This window comes from Lithobates pipiens, unplaced genomic scaffold (genome assembly GCF_037356315.1).
Source record: "Lithobates pipiens isolate NorthernLeopardFrog02 unplaced genomic scaffold, aLitPip1_a1.2 Scaffold_10, whole genome shotgun sequence".
In the NCBI taxonomy this organism is placed as follows: Eukaryota; Metazoa; Chordata; class Amphibia; order Anura; family Ranidae; genus Lithobates; species Lithobates pipiens.
In genome coordinates, this window is record NW_027507686.1 from 28476320 (window position 1) to 28492967 (window position 16648).

General features: G+C 44.8%; 2 protein-coding genes across 5 annotated transcripts in view; both read left to right on the forward strand.

Moving 5' to 3' along the window:
* LOC143928452 (F-box only protein 31-B-like) overlaps window positions 1–1494 on the forward strand; it is a 71889-nt gene extending 70395 nt beyond the window's left edge. For 2 of the 3 annotated variants that reach the window (XM_077453341.1, XM_077453342.1), the window contains 2 exons: window positions 1268–1342; window positions 1434–1477. In XM_077453341.1, the coding sequence (XP_077309467.1) occupies window position 1268 (1 nt within the window). In that variant the 3' untranslated portion in view covers window positions 1269–1342; window positions 1434–1477. Of the gene's footprint in view, window positions 1–1267; window positions 1343–1433 lie in introns of all 3 variants that reach the window. The other variant, XM_077453343.1, reaches the window with a different exon arrangement.
* An 11311-nt stretch (window positions 1495–12805) lies between these two features.
* LOC143928488 (F-box only protein 31-B-like) overlaps window positions 12806–16648 on the forward strand; it is a 62629-nt gene continuing 58786 nt past the window's right edge. The window contains exons 1-2 of one of the 2 annotated variants that reach the window (XM_077453346.1): window positions 12806–13139; window positions 13821–14176. In XM_077453346.1, the coding sequence (XP_077309472.1) occupies window positions 12909–13139; window positions 13821–14176 (587 nt within the window). In that variant the 5' untranslated portion in view covers window positions 12806–12908. Of the gene's footprint in view, window positions 13140–13820; window positions 14177–16648 lie in introns of those variants that run through there. The other variant, XM_077453344.1, reaches the window with a different exon arrangement.

A 16648-nucleotide genomic window follows, 5' to 3' on the forward strand; every position in this document is an offset into this window, starting at 1 on the left:
ATAAACTGTATACAGTGAGATATGATGCCAGATATACTCAATAATTGATTTTGGGTTTCCATACACTTAGGGCCCTTTAAAACTGATCAGTTTTTGATGCACTTTTGTTGTTTAACCCCTTGGTGCCAACTGCCGCCGGTCCTTTAAAGGATTTGAACTGCTGGAAGGTGAGGCATGGTGGGGCTTATGGTCATGTGACCAGGGCCGGACTGGGAATAAAAACCAGCCCTGGAAAGAATTCATACCAGCCCCATTGCATTTTTTATACCAGTCCAACAGCAAACGCCATTATTTTCTTGTTCATGAAAGGGAAAACCATGCATTTTAAAGCACATTTGATTGAAGAGTGTATTTTATATATATATATATATATATATATATATATATATATATATATATATATATATATATATATATATATATATATATAGATATATAGATATATATATAAATGTGTGTGTGTGTGTGTATTATATATAGAGAAGACAAATATAAAAGCACATAGGGCCTTTTTAAAATGGGATTTCCCCTCACTTCCAGTTGTCTCATCAGGACAGGAAATTAATAGAAATCACTTGATCCTCATATTGTCTATTCTGTATTAAAGCGGGAGTCCGCCGGGACTCCGCGTTTTTTTTTTTTTTTTTAAAGGGCAGCAGCTACAAATACTGCAGCTGCTGACTTTTAAAATAGTGACACTTACCTGTCCAGCGCGCCCGCGATGTCGGCACCCGAAGCCGATCTCTCGATCGACTCTCGGGTGCTGCCGCCGCCATCTTGGGTATGGGAATCAGGAAATTGAGCCTTTCGGCTTCATTTCCCAGTTCCCTACCGCGCATGCGCGAGTTGCGCTGCACAATAGGGATGGACCCGCTGCCTCTGGGATCCGTGTGTTTCCCAGCAGGCAGCGGGGGACTTTCGGAAAGGGGCATAATATACGCCCCTTTCCGCAGAGAGCTATCCTGGAAGTGGGTGCAGATACCTGTACTGTACAGGTATCTGCACCCCCCTCCCCCCTGAAAGGTGCCAATTGTGGCGCTGGAGGGGGGGAGGGTTCCGATGAGCGGAAGGTCCACTTTAGGGTGGACCTCCGCTTTAAATCTTGTCCCTACTGAAAATACATGTTTCCTGTTCCAAAACTAGTCATCATCATAATTTTATCATAATATCAGGAATATCATAATAAACATAATTATCAAGTATTCGCTTCCTGCTAATTTATTACATATGTTCCTGCCACTGCTAACCAATTACATTGTTGCTACAGATGGTGAAGAAGGATGAGTTCTGTACCAAATGCCTTCAGACCGACTACCACCGAATGTCCGGAGGACGGCAGGAGGTAAGGGAGGACCTGTCATCTCTCGTTCCGCAGCCATCCCCACATATCAATGTATTAACTATCTTGCGCTTTTTAACATTTTTGCCAGCAGGAATTTCGCACGTGGCTGCGAGATGACTTGGGGAGGACGCTGGACGATATTTTCCATGAACATATGCAGGAGCTCATCCTGATGAAATTCATCTATATCTGCCAATATGAGTAAGTGAGAGGACATTGGGGAAAAATGCTTCTTCTTATTCTTCTTTCTTCTTTTCCTTCCTTTCTTCTTTTTCTTTTGTTCTTTTCTTTTCCTTCCTTCCTTCTTTTCCTTCCTTTTTCTTCTTTCTTCTTTTCCTTCCTTCCTTTCTTCTTTTTCTTCTTCTTTCTTCTTTTCCTTCCTTTCGTCTTCCTCCTCCTCCCCCTCTGGGAATTTGTATTGAATAGGGGATGGTGATGTGTTTTCAGTGAGTCTCATCTTCAGCTATTATAATGTTTACCTAAAGATAGTTCCTGATAGGACACTTCTGATCCATATTTGCCTGGTTCTATTTCAAATTCAGCTTTGTAAGAGCTCCCTCTAGTGGCTGTTTTTTTCAAGCTGGGTAAAAGGTTCAAGTGCACCTGCCAGTAACTTTCCGTGTTTCCATGAATACATTTCTGACCTGTCATAATATACAGGAACAGTATCATTTATCAGAAAAGTCTCACCTCGTCTACCAACCAACGTTCATAAACGGTGCGGTATACAAGGGGTTAAAGCAAGCAGCAGCCATAAGCTTGCTATTTATTTGTAGAGCCAGCAAAGGGCTTTTTACATGAAAGTGATCCTGTTTATAATCACTTCTATAGGGCTCTGAATGGTACACCCTCCTCACCGCCACCACGTGCGGTGCTTCCCAGGCCCTCCCCTTCCTCGGGTATGCTCAAGACTGCGGCAAATAGCTTTACACATTTGTTCCCTGATCCCCTTTAAGATGAATCCAGAAGAGATGTGTATTACCCAATTTCTGGGTTTACAGCTGCAACTCCTTGGTTACTGGAGCCAAGGATGCAGCTAATCAAGCATGACCTGTGCTTAATTAGCTGTAATGGAGGACAGAGGGGAAATTGGTAGTCTAATAGGTGAACAAGCCCCCTATGTTATTGCATTGGGCAGGTGACCGGTTCTCCTCATGAAGACAATGGGGTCTAGCCCCCCCTCAATGTCTCTATAAAAATGGCCTATCACCTACCCAATGCAATAACATAGGGGGCTTGTTAGCCTATTAGACTATCAATTTCCTCACTGTCCTCCATTACAGCTAATATATTACCCATTACATATGGGGGGTTATTTGCCCCTTGCAATAGCAATAAAGTTAAGTAAAGAAAAAAGTGTAAAAAATATATTATATAAAATAAATAAAAAATATTCATTTTTGTTTTTTACCCCCAATATTTCCATAAAGAGGACCTGTCACCTGCCCAATGCTATCACAAAATGCGATGATGTCATAAGTCTGCTGCAAGCAGGAGGGAGCAGTCTCCTCTCTCCCAGTGATCAGTCTATGCGTTGTAACTTTGTAGCAAGTAGGGGCTGATCTGTGTCAGACATATGTGGACACCAAAGAAGTAGATGGTTGGCTTCTTTATCCTTTTTATCTTGTTCTTTTGTGTCTCTTTGCAGCAATTGCCTTACTTATCGCCGGATATATCACCCACCTAGCCGGCCGGATGATCTGGTAAAGCCTGGCTTTTTCAAGGGCACATATGGAAGCCATGGCCTGGAGATAGTCATGCTGAGTTTCCAGGGGATGACTGCAAAGGCCACAAAAATAACGGTGAGCAGGAGCCTGATGTGTTTTTCTATAAGGAAGAATATTGGATATTCTGGGGGGATATTGGGGGGGGGGGGGTGGGATTGGCCATACACTGAGAGTATTTAATTTCTTCATGTCTGTATATTGATACTTTTGCCCAACTTTCTCTAAGCCCTGCTATTATCTAGAGGTAAGCCCCTCCCATTATTTAGCAGTCCAATGCCAGAGCCTACTGAGGGTACTACATTGGGCTGTAGAATGCTGGTGGGAGGGACTTGATTTAGGAATGGGCGGTATTTGCCTCACCGCCAGATAAGGGTGGACTCTGGGACCCTGATGTAAGTGGAGAATCGGATTGGGACCCTAGTGTAAGTAGGGAGTCTGATGCGGACCCTGGTGTAGATAGGGAGACCGATGGGGACTCTGGTTTAAGTAGGGAGACTGATGGGGACCCAGATGTAAGTAGGGATATTGATGGGGAACCTGGTGTAAGTAGGGAGTGCGATGGGGACCCTGGTGTAAGTAGGGAGACTGATGGGGACACTGATGTAAGTAGAGAGTCTGATGGGGTTCCTGATGTAAGTAGCGTGTCTGATGGGGTCCCTGATGTACGTAGAGAGTCTGATGGGGACCCTGATGTAAGTTGGGGGTCTGATGGGGACCCTTATGTAAGTAGGGAGTCTGATGGGGACCCTGATGTAAGTAGTGAGACTGATGGGGACCCTGGTGTAAGTAGGGAGATTGCTGGTGGCCCTGATGTAAGTTGGGGGTCTGATGGGGACCCAGGTGTAAGTAGGGAGTGCAATGGGGACCCTGGTGTAAGTAGGGAGTATGATGGGGACCCTGGTGTAAGTAGTGATACTGATGGGGACCCTGGTGTCATTAGGGAGACTAATGGGGACCCTGGTGTAAGTAGGGAGACTGATGGGGACCCTGATGTAAGTTGGGGGTCTGATGGGGACCCTGGTGTAAGTAGGGAGACTGATGGAGCCCTGATGTAAGTTGGGGGTCTGATGGGGACCCTGGTATAAGTAGGGAGATTGATGGTGGCCCTGATGTAAGTGGGGAGCCTGATGGGGACCCTGGTGTAAGTTGGGAGTCTGATGGGGACCCTGATGTAAGTAGAGAGTATGATGGGGACCCTGATGTAAGTGGGGAGTCTGATGGGGACCCTGATGTAAGTGGGGAGTCTGATGGGGGGCCCTGATGTAAGTAGAGAGTCTGATGGGGACCCTGATGTAAGTAGAGTCTGATGGGGACCCTGATGTAAGTGGGGAGTCTAATGGGGGGCCCTGATGTAAGTAGAGAGTCTGATAGGGACCCTGATGTAAGTAGGGGGTCTGATGGGCATCCTGATGTAAGTGGGGGGTTCTGATGGGGACACTGATGTAAGTAGAGAGACTGATGGGGACCCTGATGTAAGTAGGGAGACTGATGGGGACCCTGGTGTAAGTAGGGAGACTCAAGGGGCACCCTGGTGTAAATAGGGAGTCTGATGGGGACCCTGATTTAAGTAGGGAGACTAATGAGGACCGGGATGTAAGGTGGACTCTTTTGGGTACCATATTGTAAGGGGGACTCTGATGGGGATCCTGATTTAAGCGAAGAGTCTGATGGTGACCCTGATTTAGGCGAGGGAAGCTTTTTTGGGGACCCTAATGTAAGGGGGACTCTGATGGAAATCCTGATATAAGCAAGGAGTCTAAGGGGGACCCCGATAAAAGGGAAACTCTATTGGGGAGAGAGCCCTCAGTCCTGATGTAAGCAGTGGACTGGCTCGTGGGAGGAGCTATGCAAATTTTAAAATGCCTTGATGGGTGGATGTTATTCTGGAGCAGAGGGCTTTCCTAGGCAGGCTGTATTTGCACACAGTACTAAATAATACACTAGCCAATCGCTCCAGCAGAATTGCAGGAGAACAGTCTGTGGAATGAGCTGTATACAACGGACTAGATGAAAGATGATTCCAAAGCCCAAAATCCACAAATGACTGGATGTCCAGTTCAAGTCATGATTTATTGTGTACCAGTTGTTGGAAGAACCCAGGCTGAGGGCGGAAGGGATGTGCCGGAAAGGACTCCGGTGACAAATGGTATTTATGACAGCAGGCCGCCAGCCGCAACAGAGGAAATGGAGGACTTGTGTCGATGAAACCCAGAAGTCTACAGCCGCACACCGTGGACCACTGGAACGCTCCAAGGATTTACTAACTACATCTGTTGTCAGGGCAACATGTTTCAAGGCTCGTCGACATAGGCCATTCAACTACCAGTGGGTAACTAGATTAAAAAACAGCCATTATAACAAAAATAACTACGGTATACAGCTGTCCCAATATGAGGAGATTAAAAATGAAAAATAAAACTATGATGTAATAATAAATACAGTTACAGTCATAATATCCCACCAATGCATGTTTGATACAATACAAATACCAGAAAAAAGTACCTGGCTAAAGCCCATAATATAATGAAAGATTAAAGGAGATGTATGGAAGGGAGAGGAAAAAAGGAGGGGTCAGTATCAGGGGTTACATCCATCCGCACCCACATAACTGTGCCCATGGATATGTGTGTGCAACCACAATTATATTAAACTGTGGATTTCCGGGCCCTCGTTGAGGCCATTTGGGGATAAGGTGTTTTATTTATGGATGCAAAAGGTCTCTCGTTTTCACAACACCGAGAATCTTTGGTAGTGAGGGACTCAGATATGCATTCGATGGCAAATACCTTCAAGGCACCTCTGTCCCCACCATGACATGAGGTGAAGGGGTGTAGGACACTATGCTTGTCTGAGCGATCTTCAATTACCCTACGGTGCTCAACGATTCTCTTATGAAGTGGGGGTATATTGCGCCCCACATACAAGAGACCGCAAAAGCACAGTAACGCATAGATCACATAATCCGTAGAACATATGATGAACTGTTTAATATTCTAAACATTTCCAGTCCTATCTCAAAATGTGGTTTGTCCCCCCTGTGGTTTGTGAGGCATCCTTGTTTTACCACATCTAAGAATGCCCATTATATTATCAAAGAAAAATCTAATATCTTCCTGTTTGGCCTTATTGGCTTCACTTAACTTGCTGCGCACAATAATATTCTTCAAAAGCACTTGGCCCTTCTAAAGGTGATACGGGGTGTGTCGGAAATGACAGGTGCCAATTTGGGGTCCATCTGTAAAATATGCCATTGTTTCGAAAACACTGTTGGTAATCACTGTTGAATACTGTAGTGAAATGTGTGATGTTATGCTCAGGAGATTTAGTTTTGATATGGAGTCTTTTGGGCTATTAAGGAATTTAGAATATGCCTCTTGTATTAACTCCTTAGGATAGCGTTTATTTTTGTCTGAGAAGACAGCTCTGTTCTGTATAGTCCTCCACCTTCAAACAATTCTTTCTTAGTCGATGGAACTGGTCAGTGGGGATATTATCCTTCCAGGCGGGGTGGTGGCAACTCATATAATGTAAATACGAGTTACCACCAACCGATTTGCAGAAATTCTTCGTAATATTTGCCCCTCCCTCGTGGGTCAACTCTAGATGCAGGAGTATTGAAATTATTGGACAAACCATGTTTCGGGGGACTTGTAATGTTTCCAATATTAAACAGGTCATCACGTTTGAATTATGTGATCTATGGGTTAAGGTGCTCTTACAGTCACTTGTATGTGGGGTGCACTATACGCCCACTTAGTAAGAGAACCTGTGAGCACCATAGGTTCTTCAAAGATCGTTCAGACAAGCATAGTGTCCTACGCCACTTCACCTTGTGTCATGGCAGGGACACAGGTGCCTTCACTATCTTTGCCATCAAATGCATACCTGATAAGTCTCTCACTGCCAGTTAAAGATTTTCGGTGTTGTGTAAACGTGAGACCTTTTGGATCCATAAATTAAACACCGTTTCCCCAAATGGCCTCAGCAAGGATGCGGAAATCCACAGTTTAATACACACACATACAGTCCCTTGAAAAAGTATTCATGCACCTGGAAATTTTCCACATTTTGTCATGTTACAACCAAAAACCTAAATATATTTTATTGGGGTTTTATGTGGTAGACCAACACAAATTGGCACATAATTGTGAAGTGGAAAGAAAATGATAAATGGTTTTCATTTTTTTTTTTTTACAAATAAATATGTGAAAGGCGTGGTGTGCATTTGTATTCAGCTCCCCTGAGTCTACTTAGTAGAGCCACCTTTCGCTGCAATTCTATCTGTAAGTCTTTTTGGAGGTGTCTCTACCAGCTTTGCACATGTAGAGAGAGACATTTTTGCCCATTCTTTTTTGCAAAATATCTCAAGCTCTGTCAGATTGGATGGGAAGCGTCTGTGAACAGCAATTTTCAATTCTTGCCACAGATTCTCAATTGGATTTAGGTCTGGACTTTGACTGGGCCATTCTAACACATGAATATGCTTTTATCTAAACTTTCCATTGTAGCCCTGGCCATATATTTAGGGTTGTTGTCCCACTGGAAGGTGAACCTCCGCCCCAGTCTCAAGTCTTTTTTTTTTATATTTATATAATCTTTATTTGTATATGCAGATTGCATGAAGAAAACACAGTTTGATAACAGGCATAGAAAAAGTATAAGAGGGGTAAACCAGCTCAAATAAGCAACGATCATCGTATACCCCATGAGGTCCGATTGACCATCCGACATGGAGGGTGCCAAAACATGGAGAGCAACATAACCAATACTGTAACATATGAACAATAGCAATAATATACTGCTCCAAACATATCTACATATCTTTAACCACTTTCAGACCGGACCATTTTGCTGGTCAATGACCAGAGGTCTTTTTACAATTTGGCACTGCGCTGCTTTAACTGGTAATTGCGCGGTCATGCAATGTTGTACCCAAACAAAATTTGCGTCCTTTTTTTCCCACAAATAGAGCTTTCTTTTAAAGGTATTTGACTGACTGCGATTTTTATTTTTTGCGATATAAACGTAAAAAGACCGCAAATTTTGAAAAAAAATGATATTTTCTACTTTTTGTTATTAGAAAAATCCAATAAACTCAATTTTAGTCATACATTTAGGCCAAAATGTATTCAGCCACATGTCTTTGGTAAAAAAAAGTCAATAACTGTATATTTATTGGTTTGCGCAAAAGTTGTCACATCTACAAACTAAGGTACGTTTTCTGGAATTTACGCAGCTTTTAGTTTATGACTGCCTATCTCATTTCTTGACGTGCTAAAATGGCAGGGCAGTACAAAACCCCCCCAAATGACCCCATTTTGGAAAGTAGACACCCTAAGGAAATTGATAAGAGGCATGTTGAGCCCATTGAATATTTTATTTTTTTGCCTCAAGCGATTGAATAATGACAAAAAAAATGTTTTATTTTTTTTTTACACAAAGTTGTCACTAAATGATATATTGCTCACACATGCCATGGTTATATGTGGAATTGTACCCCAAAATACATTTTGCTGCTTCTCCTGAGTACGGGGATACCACATGTGGTCGACTTTTTGGAAGCCTAGCCGCGTACGGGGCCCCGAAAACCAAGCACCGCCTTCAGGATTTCTAAGGGCATACATTTGTAATTTCACTCCTCACTACCTATCACAGTTTTGAAGGCCATAAAATGCCAAGATGGCACAAAACACCCACAAATGACCCCATTTTAGAAAGTAGACCATGGAATATTTTATATTTTGCCACAAGTTGCGGGAAAATTACACACTTTTATTTTTTTTTTATTTTTTTTCACAAAGTTGTCACTAAATGATATATTGCTCACACATGCTATGGGCATATGTGAAATGACACCCCAAAATAAATTCTGCTACTTCTCCTGAGTACGGGGATACCACATATGTGGGACTTTTTGGGAGCCTAGCCGCGTACGAGGCCCCGAAAATCAAGCACCGCCTTCAGGCTTTCTAAGGGCGTACATTTTTGACTTCACTCCTCACTACCTATCGCAGTTTTGAAGGCCATAAAATGCCAAGATGGCACAAACCCCCCCAAATGACCCCATTTTGGAAAGTAGACACCCCTAATTTTAGGGGTACACTAGTGAGACTCACAGGTAAAAAAGCACCTAGGCTGTCAGCGACTGTATCAAAACGCTACAAAAAAAACTGTTAGCGATCACAGGGATCAGGCCTGACTCTGCGAACGCTGCAGTTATGTGCGTTGTGTTTTGTAAGTGACAGTGATCGATCGATACTGCACTTGGGTGGGCTGGGCTGGGCTTGGCGGAGGGGCTAAATGCAGGTGCTAGCAGGTATCTGGGCTGATCCCGCTAACAATGCGTTTTGGGAAACCTAAACTGCTGGCGACGCTAATATAGATCTGATCAGATACTATATTACTAAGGGAGGTGTATGCTTTGCGCGTGGGTGTTAGCGGTACTGGCACTAACCTGACGCTGCCTGGGGCGACGCAGACCTTATCTGACCTTCAAACTTATATCACCCGCCGGGTGATCAGGGGGTTAAACCTTTATTAGGTAATAAATGGCGGGTGCCCTGAAACTATAAAAAAATAACTAACCAACCAGCGTCACCTGTAACAGTTATTTGGTGATCACTGGTGAAAGGGTTAACTAGGGGGCAATCAGGGGGCTTTATGCGGTAGTATATGGGGGTCCCTGGCGCTATAAAAAGCTGCGGCGAAACTAAATACCTACCTGCCTAACTAGCGTCACCGGTGACACTAATACAGCGATCAGAAAAACGATCGCTTATTAGGCTGGGTTCACACTGGAGCGATGCGGGAACGCCACGAATCCGCGGCGGGTTCCCGCATCACACTGCCCTATGCGAACTGCTGGGAGTGTCAGTGAAATGTTAATGACACCCCCAGATCAGTTCGCATATCGCAGTGCGATCTGCAAACTCGGACAGGAATCGGATCGCATGGTGTGAACACCCATGCGATCCGATTCTGCTGCGGACCAAAAAAAGGGTCCCGTGCGAGTTTGCAGCGGGTGCGGCGGGTGCGATGCGAATTCAGCCATACTATCTGTATGGCTGAACTCGAATCGCACAGAGATCGGATGTGATTTGCAGTGCAGTGCGGTGCGAATCACATCCGTTCTCATAAACCGCTGCAATGTGAACCCAGCCTTAATGACACTGGCGACGGGGGGTGATCACAGGGTTAAACCTTTATTGGGGGGTTAGGGTGGTACCCTAGAACTAAAGGGGGCTAACCCTAACTGCCCTAACAGTTATTACAGTCACAAATGACACAAATGACACACAAATGACAAATGCAAAAAAAAAAAAATGCAATTGGTGTCACTGTGACTGGGGGTGCAGGGGTGATTGGGGGGGTGATCGGGGGGTGAAGGGGGGGTGAGAGTGTGCCCGGCATGTTCTACTGTATTGTGTAGTGTTGGTGCAACTCACCGATCCTCTCTCCTCGGTGCCGGAACGAAAAATACCGACACAGAGGAGAGATTACATCACTTCCTCTGCCTGTGTTTACATTACAGGAGAGAAAGTGATGTCACGCTGCACTTCCATTCGTCAGGAGCGATCGCAAGGGGGTGGTCATGAACGAATGGCCGCCCCCTCATCCCGGATCGCTCCTGAACGGGTTCCGACCGCCGCTGGCACCGGGGGGGGGGGGCCCGATCGGGCCCCCCACCCGCGGGAAGGCAGGGACGTACAGGTACGCCCATATGCCTGCCCGTGCCATTCTGTCGACCTACATCGTCGTGCGGCGGTCGGCAACTGGTTAAAGCATCTGTGGCCAAATATTAGCCATTGAACATAAGGAACGACAGCCAAGTGAGCAGGCATAGACAAAGAAGGGGCAGGGAATGAGGAGGAAGAGGAGGAGGAGGAATAAGGAAGAGGAGCAAGAATAATGACAAAGGTAGCACTCCATCATAACATTGGTTCTATCCTACCAGTCTCAAGTCTTTTGCAGACTGGAACAGGTTTTCTTCTAAGATTGCCCTGTATTTGGCTCCATCCATCTTTCTATCAACTCTGACCAGCTTCCCTGTCCCTGAAGAATAGCATCCCCACAGCATGGTGCTGTCACCACCATGTTTCACGGTGGGGATGTGTGTTCAGGGTGATGTACAGTGTTAGTTTTCCTCCACATATAACGTTTTGCTTTTAGGCCAAAAAGTAACATTTTGATCTCATCTAACCAGAGCACTTTCTTCCACATGTTTGCTGTGTCCCCCACATGGCTTCTCGCAAACTGCAAACAGGACTTCTTGTAGCTTTATTTCAACAATGGCTTTCTTCTTGCCACTCTTTCATAAAGGGCAGATTTGTGGAGAGCGCGACTAATAGTTGTCCTGTGGACAGATTCTCCCACCTGAGCTCTGGATCTCTGTAACTCCTTCAGGCACATGGAGTTACCATGTGCCTCTCGGCTACTTCTCTGATTAATGCCCTCCTTGCCCGGTCTGTCAGTTTAGGTGGACGGCTATGTGTTGGTAGGTTTTCGGTTGTGCCATACTCTTTCCATTTTCAGATGATGGATGGAACAGAGCTCAGTGAGACGTAAAATACTTGGGATATTTTTTTATAACCTAACCCTGTTTCAAAGTTCTCCACAACTTTATCCCTGACCTGTCTGGTGTGTTCCTTGTCATTCATAATGCTGTTTGTTAACTAAGGTTCTCTAACAAACATCTGAGGGCTTCACAGAACAGCTGTATTTATACTGAGATTAAATTACACACAGGTGGACTACTAAGTATTTACTAATTAGTTGACTTCTGAATGCAAATTGTTCCACTAGATTTTAGATAGGCCCCTTTCACACGGGACAGATCCGTGATGATCCGCCCTGTGAACATCCGCTTGCTCAGCGGGGATTGCTCTGTTTATCCACGCTGAGCCGGAAGATGACAGGGCGGTCCCTGCACACTGTGCAGGGACCGCCCTGTCAGATCTCCGCTCTCTTCTATGGGGGATCGGATGAACACGGACCGTCTGTCCGTGTTCATCCGATCCGCTCTGCAGATGGATAGAAAAATAAGAATTGGACCATAGCGGAGACGGATGATATCAGGTGTCAGCAGATTTTCATCCGCTGACACCCGTTATCCCATAGGAATGCATGTATGTCCGTATTTCATCCATAAATGGATGGATGAAATACGGACATACTGTCCGCACGTGTGAAAGGGGCCTTAGGGGTATCAGAGTAAAAGGGGTTGAAAAGAAATGCACGCTACACTTTTCACATATTTATTTGTAAAAAATGTTGAAAACCATTTATAATTTTCCTTCCACCTGTCAATTATGTGCCGTTTTGTGTTAGTCTATCACATAAAAGCCCAATAAAGTACATTTAAGTTTTTGGTTGTAACATGACAAAATGTGGAAAATTTCAAGGGGTGTGAATACTTTTTCAAGGCACTGTATGTATGAGCATGGGCATGTGGGTGTGGATGGATGTAACCCCTGATAATGGTCCCTCCTTTTTTCCTCTCCCTTCCATGCATCTCCTTTAGTCTTTCCTTATATCATGAGCTTCAGCCCAGTACTTTTTTCTGGTATTTGTATTGTATCAAACAAGCATTGGTGGGATAATATCACTGTAACTCTATTTTTTATTACATCATAGTTTTATTGTTCATTTTTTTAATCATCTTATATTGGGACAGCTGTATAGTTCTTGGTATAATGGCTGTTTTTTAATCTAGTTATCCACTGGTAGTTGATTTGCCTATCTCTGGGCAAGGGGATGTGCCGTTCCAGTTGATATAGGTATATAAGATTGCCTTGCTGGTTAGCCCATTGGGAGTTGACAAGGGGGCATTACCCCAAAGCATGTTGTTCTGTCAGCACCTCCTTGGTGTGTTCCAGTGGTCTACGTTGTGCGGCTGTAGGCTTCCTGGTTCTGGTGATGTGATTTCCAGTGACAAGAGTTCACCCGTTTCCTCTGCCACAGCCGTCGTCATCCTGTCATGGATCCCATCTGTCATCCGAGTCCCTCCGGCACATCCCTTCCGACCTCAGGCTGGGTTCTTTCAACAACTGGTACACACTGTGATGCCCCATGTAAGACTTTTTATCTTTTCATTGCAATAAATCATTACTTGAACTGGACATCCTGTCTCTTGTGGATTTGGGGCTTTGGAATCAACTGTCATCTAGCCGGTTGCATACCACTCATTCCACAGACTGTTCATATGCGATTCCACTGGAGCGCCTGGCTAGTGTATTATTAATTACTGTCCTTATCCCACTATCCCAGTCATCATTTTGAGGCTGCTCGGATTTGCCCAATATCTGACATTGTACCCTATTCTGTCTGCTGATACCTAGCTATATGGTGGTGTTGAAGTTCAGCACCCTACACACTTGTTACACATTGTATTTGCATACAGACCTTACTACGTAGGGCCTACATGCTCTGTTGAGCCTTCTGAATGCAAGGGGTTGGCCAGGGACAGTCAGGCTGGGGAGGAAAGGGCTAGAAGATGCTGTAAGTCCTCCAGCTGGGAAATTTGGCAGGCTCTATGTGACTTGCTGCAGCTTCTAATGCTTGTTGTGAGAAGCTCGCAGTGTGCAGTGAAATTGTTGTAAGCCATTTCAGTCCAGGAGAGGAGCCTGTACAACTGTTCAAGACTGAAGAGAAGGCCAGAGGTCAGATGTAAAGTACAATGTATAGTTGTCATCTGTGTAGTGGCCCTATAATGGTGCGGACGTACATTATGAATTTGTTCTCTTTGTATTCAGGGAGACCTTAATGTCCCAGCTGGATGGCCAACCCTGGAAGTAGACCTGACCCAGCCAATGCGCCTTCCCTGCATAGAGCAGTCACGCAATTTCTCCAAACTGTCACGACTCATCTTGGACATCCGGGAACTGATCAGTAGGGAGCAGCGGCTGGCGGGAGGTGTGGAGGATGCTGGAAGGAGCAACAGGGCGGAACCTGCACAGGCACCATCGCCTGTTGCCAGTGTGGAAGAGAGCGCTGCCAATGGACCAGATGCCAGCGAAAACTGGGAGCAGCAACCTCAAGATCTGCAAGCATTTGTCCTTGCGGAGGAGGTGGTGCGGAATGGAGAATACCCACGCAGCTGTAGAGTTTGGTGAGGGCATGCTACATACTGATTTATTTAGCATCAGGATACCATGGCTCAACTTCATCATGAATGAGGCCAAGAGGAGTGCATTAGATAAGCAGACACAATGGGTTGAGCGATGTGGGAAATGTAGACACAGGTGAGCTGGCCATTGATTGGGGGTTGCATGTTCTAACATTCTAAGACCACCTTTAGTCTTTTTAGACAAATCCCCATAATCCCGAAACATGTATACTTTCATTGCCTGTGTGCACATGTACAATATATGGCCAAAGGTATGTGCCCCTCCACCTCCAAATGATGGAGCTCATGTGTTTCCAGTGAAAAGTACTGGTGATATCTCATACAAAGATATTGTAGACAATTGTGCTCTTCAAGCCTTGTTGTAAGAGTTTGGTGAAGACCCTTTTCTGTTCCACCATGTGCCCAGTGTACAAAGCCAGCTCCATAAATTCATGATGTGGTCTGGGGACACCGGCTCTAAAAAGGTAATGGTCATGACGAGGGTCAACTCTATAATAATAGCCATATCAAGGGTCAACTCTATAGCAATGGCCTTGGTGAGGGCTAGCCCTATAGTAATGGCCTTGATGATGGTCAACTCTATAGTAATGGCCATGTCGAGGGTCAACTCTGTAGTAATGTCCATGTCGAGGGTCAACTCTGTAGTAATGGCCATGTCGAGGTTCAACTATGGGTTTACTTCTTCTTTGTCTCCCTGTAAAGGTAAAGCAGAATGGGCTACTATGCATCGCATAGTAGCCCATTATGTGTCACTTACCTGACACAGGAACCAGCGATGTCGCCGATGTCCCCTGTAGCTCGGAGCATCCATCTTCTTCCAGGTATCGCTGCTCCGGCCACTCTCCTTGCCGGAGCAGCGATGACGTCACTCCCACGCATGCGCACGGGAGCTGCCACTAACCGCATATAGTGCACCTTTGACAGCAGTGACTGTCTTTTTGTAAATATGTCCTAAACTGTGTAGGTTTAGGAGATATTTCTTGGACCTACAGGTAAGCCTTAATCTAGGCTTACATGTAGGTCAAAGTGGTTTGTAAGGGTTTACCACCACTTTAATGGCCATGTCGAGGCTCTATACTAGTAGCAATGGTGAGGTGACGGTCAACTCTATATTAATTGCCATGATGAGGGCCAACTCGTTATTAGTGAAGCCCAGGCAGTTCCATCTATACGTTGCACTAGCTAAATTTAGATTTTAAAATGAAAATCTATATTTTTTAATTTGTAAATAATAATGGGTTGCAGTACCAATTACTGCCACATGATGCCACTATTGTGTGCAGCTGCAATACACATGATACAGTGTTACAATGTGGCCGTCCATACATCAGTTTTGAAGATTTGATCTGAATCTTTGATCGTATTTTCTTTTCCAGGGCGATGCGAGGCAGAGCCGTGAAATAAATTTATATAAAATGCTCATTTAGTCTATTAAAAGACTGAATTAAAAATAATGTCCTTCAAATTTTCCTGGATGTGATTGCAATAACTAAGCAATCAGGTGACGAAACAATTGGTCTGAATTGCCACCAAACTGCAAGGTTCCAAAAACCCTACTGACCCGGGCCAGGTTTATGTGTATTATAGGCCCTCTGAAGCTACTGCCCCAATAGGTTGTACCTTGGACATGTGGGTGGGGTACTATATACTGTATTTGCTACAGTAGACCTAACTGGATGACATTTAGTTTGCTAAAGCACTGTGTATGATAAACATTTGCCGCAGGTTTTCTTTTTAGAATCCTCCCGCCTCCCTCTTTTCAGTGCTTCCGATCTCCAGCCTCTTTTCAGCCACTTCTTGATTATATGCACCCACACCAGTATCGGCTGCACATAAATGCTTTGGACCAGCATTCCAAAGGGCAGACCATGCCTGTGTACAATATTTGTGGGCACAGGCATATTTAGTTTCCACCAGGCGGCGTAAGTGGCAGGGTGACAACACAAGGACAATAGGAGGGCATGGCCGGAGTGTGGTCACCCCATAGCAAGAAGTGGCCTGAACAAAAGTAACAGTAAAATATTGAAGCTTATTAGTTGTTGGATGACACGGCTGCATTAGTTTTATCTTTTTCAGGCTACTGTCATTTGAATTACACACCTCCTGCCTCTAAGCAGCTACGCTCACCAATTGTGAGGATCCATGGAAGGAGCCATGATTGTCACCCAGGCTATACTGCAAACATGTTTGCCTTTGTTCATCTCCATTACATGGAGTATACAGGGATTGGTAGTTTACAGAAGAAAGATAACATTGCTTGTACTTTCAGTTCAACTTACAGGAAGTGACCCAAACACAGCGTTTCTGGCAGGATCAACAGGTATTTTCTGTGCTTGCTTGGTGTGCTGCAGTGCCATTCATTGTTAATGCCACACCAATGCATTTTGGTTTTAGTGCACCACAATACACTACACTGGTGTGAGTGGTGATGCAGTAAAACTGTCACATCCAATG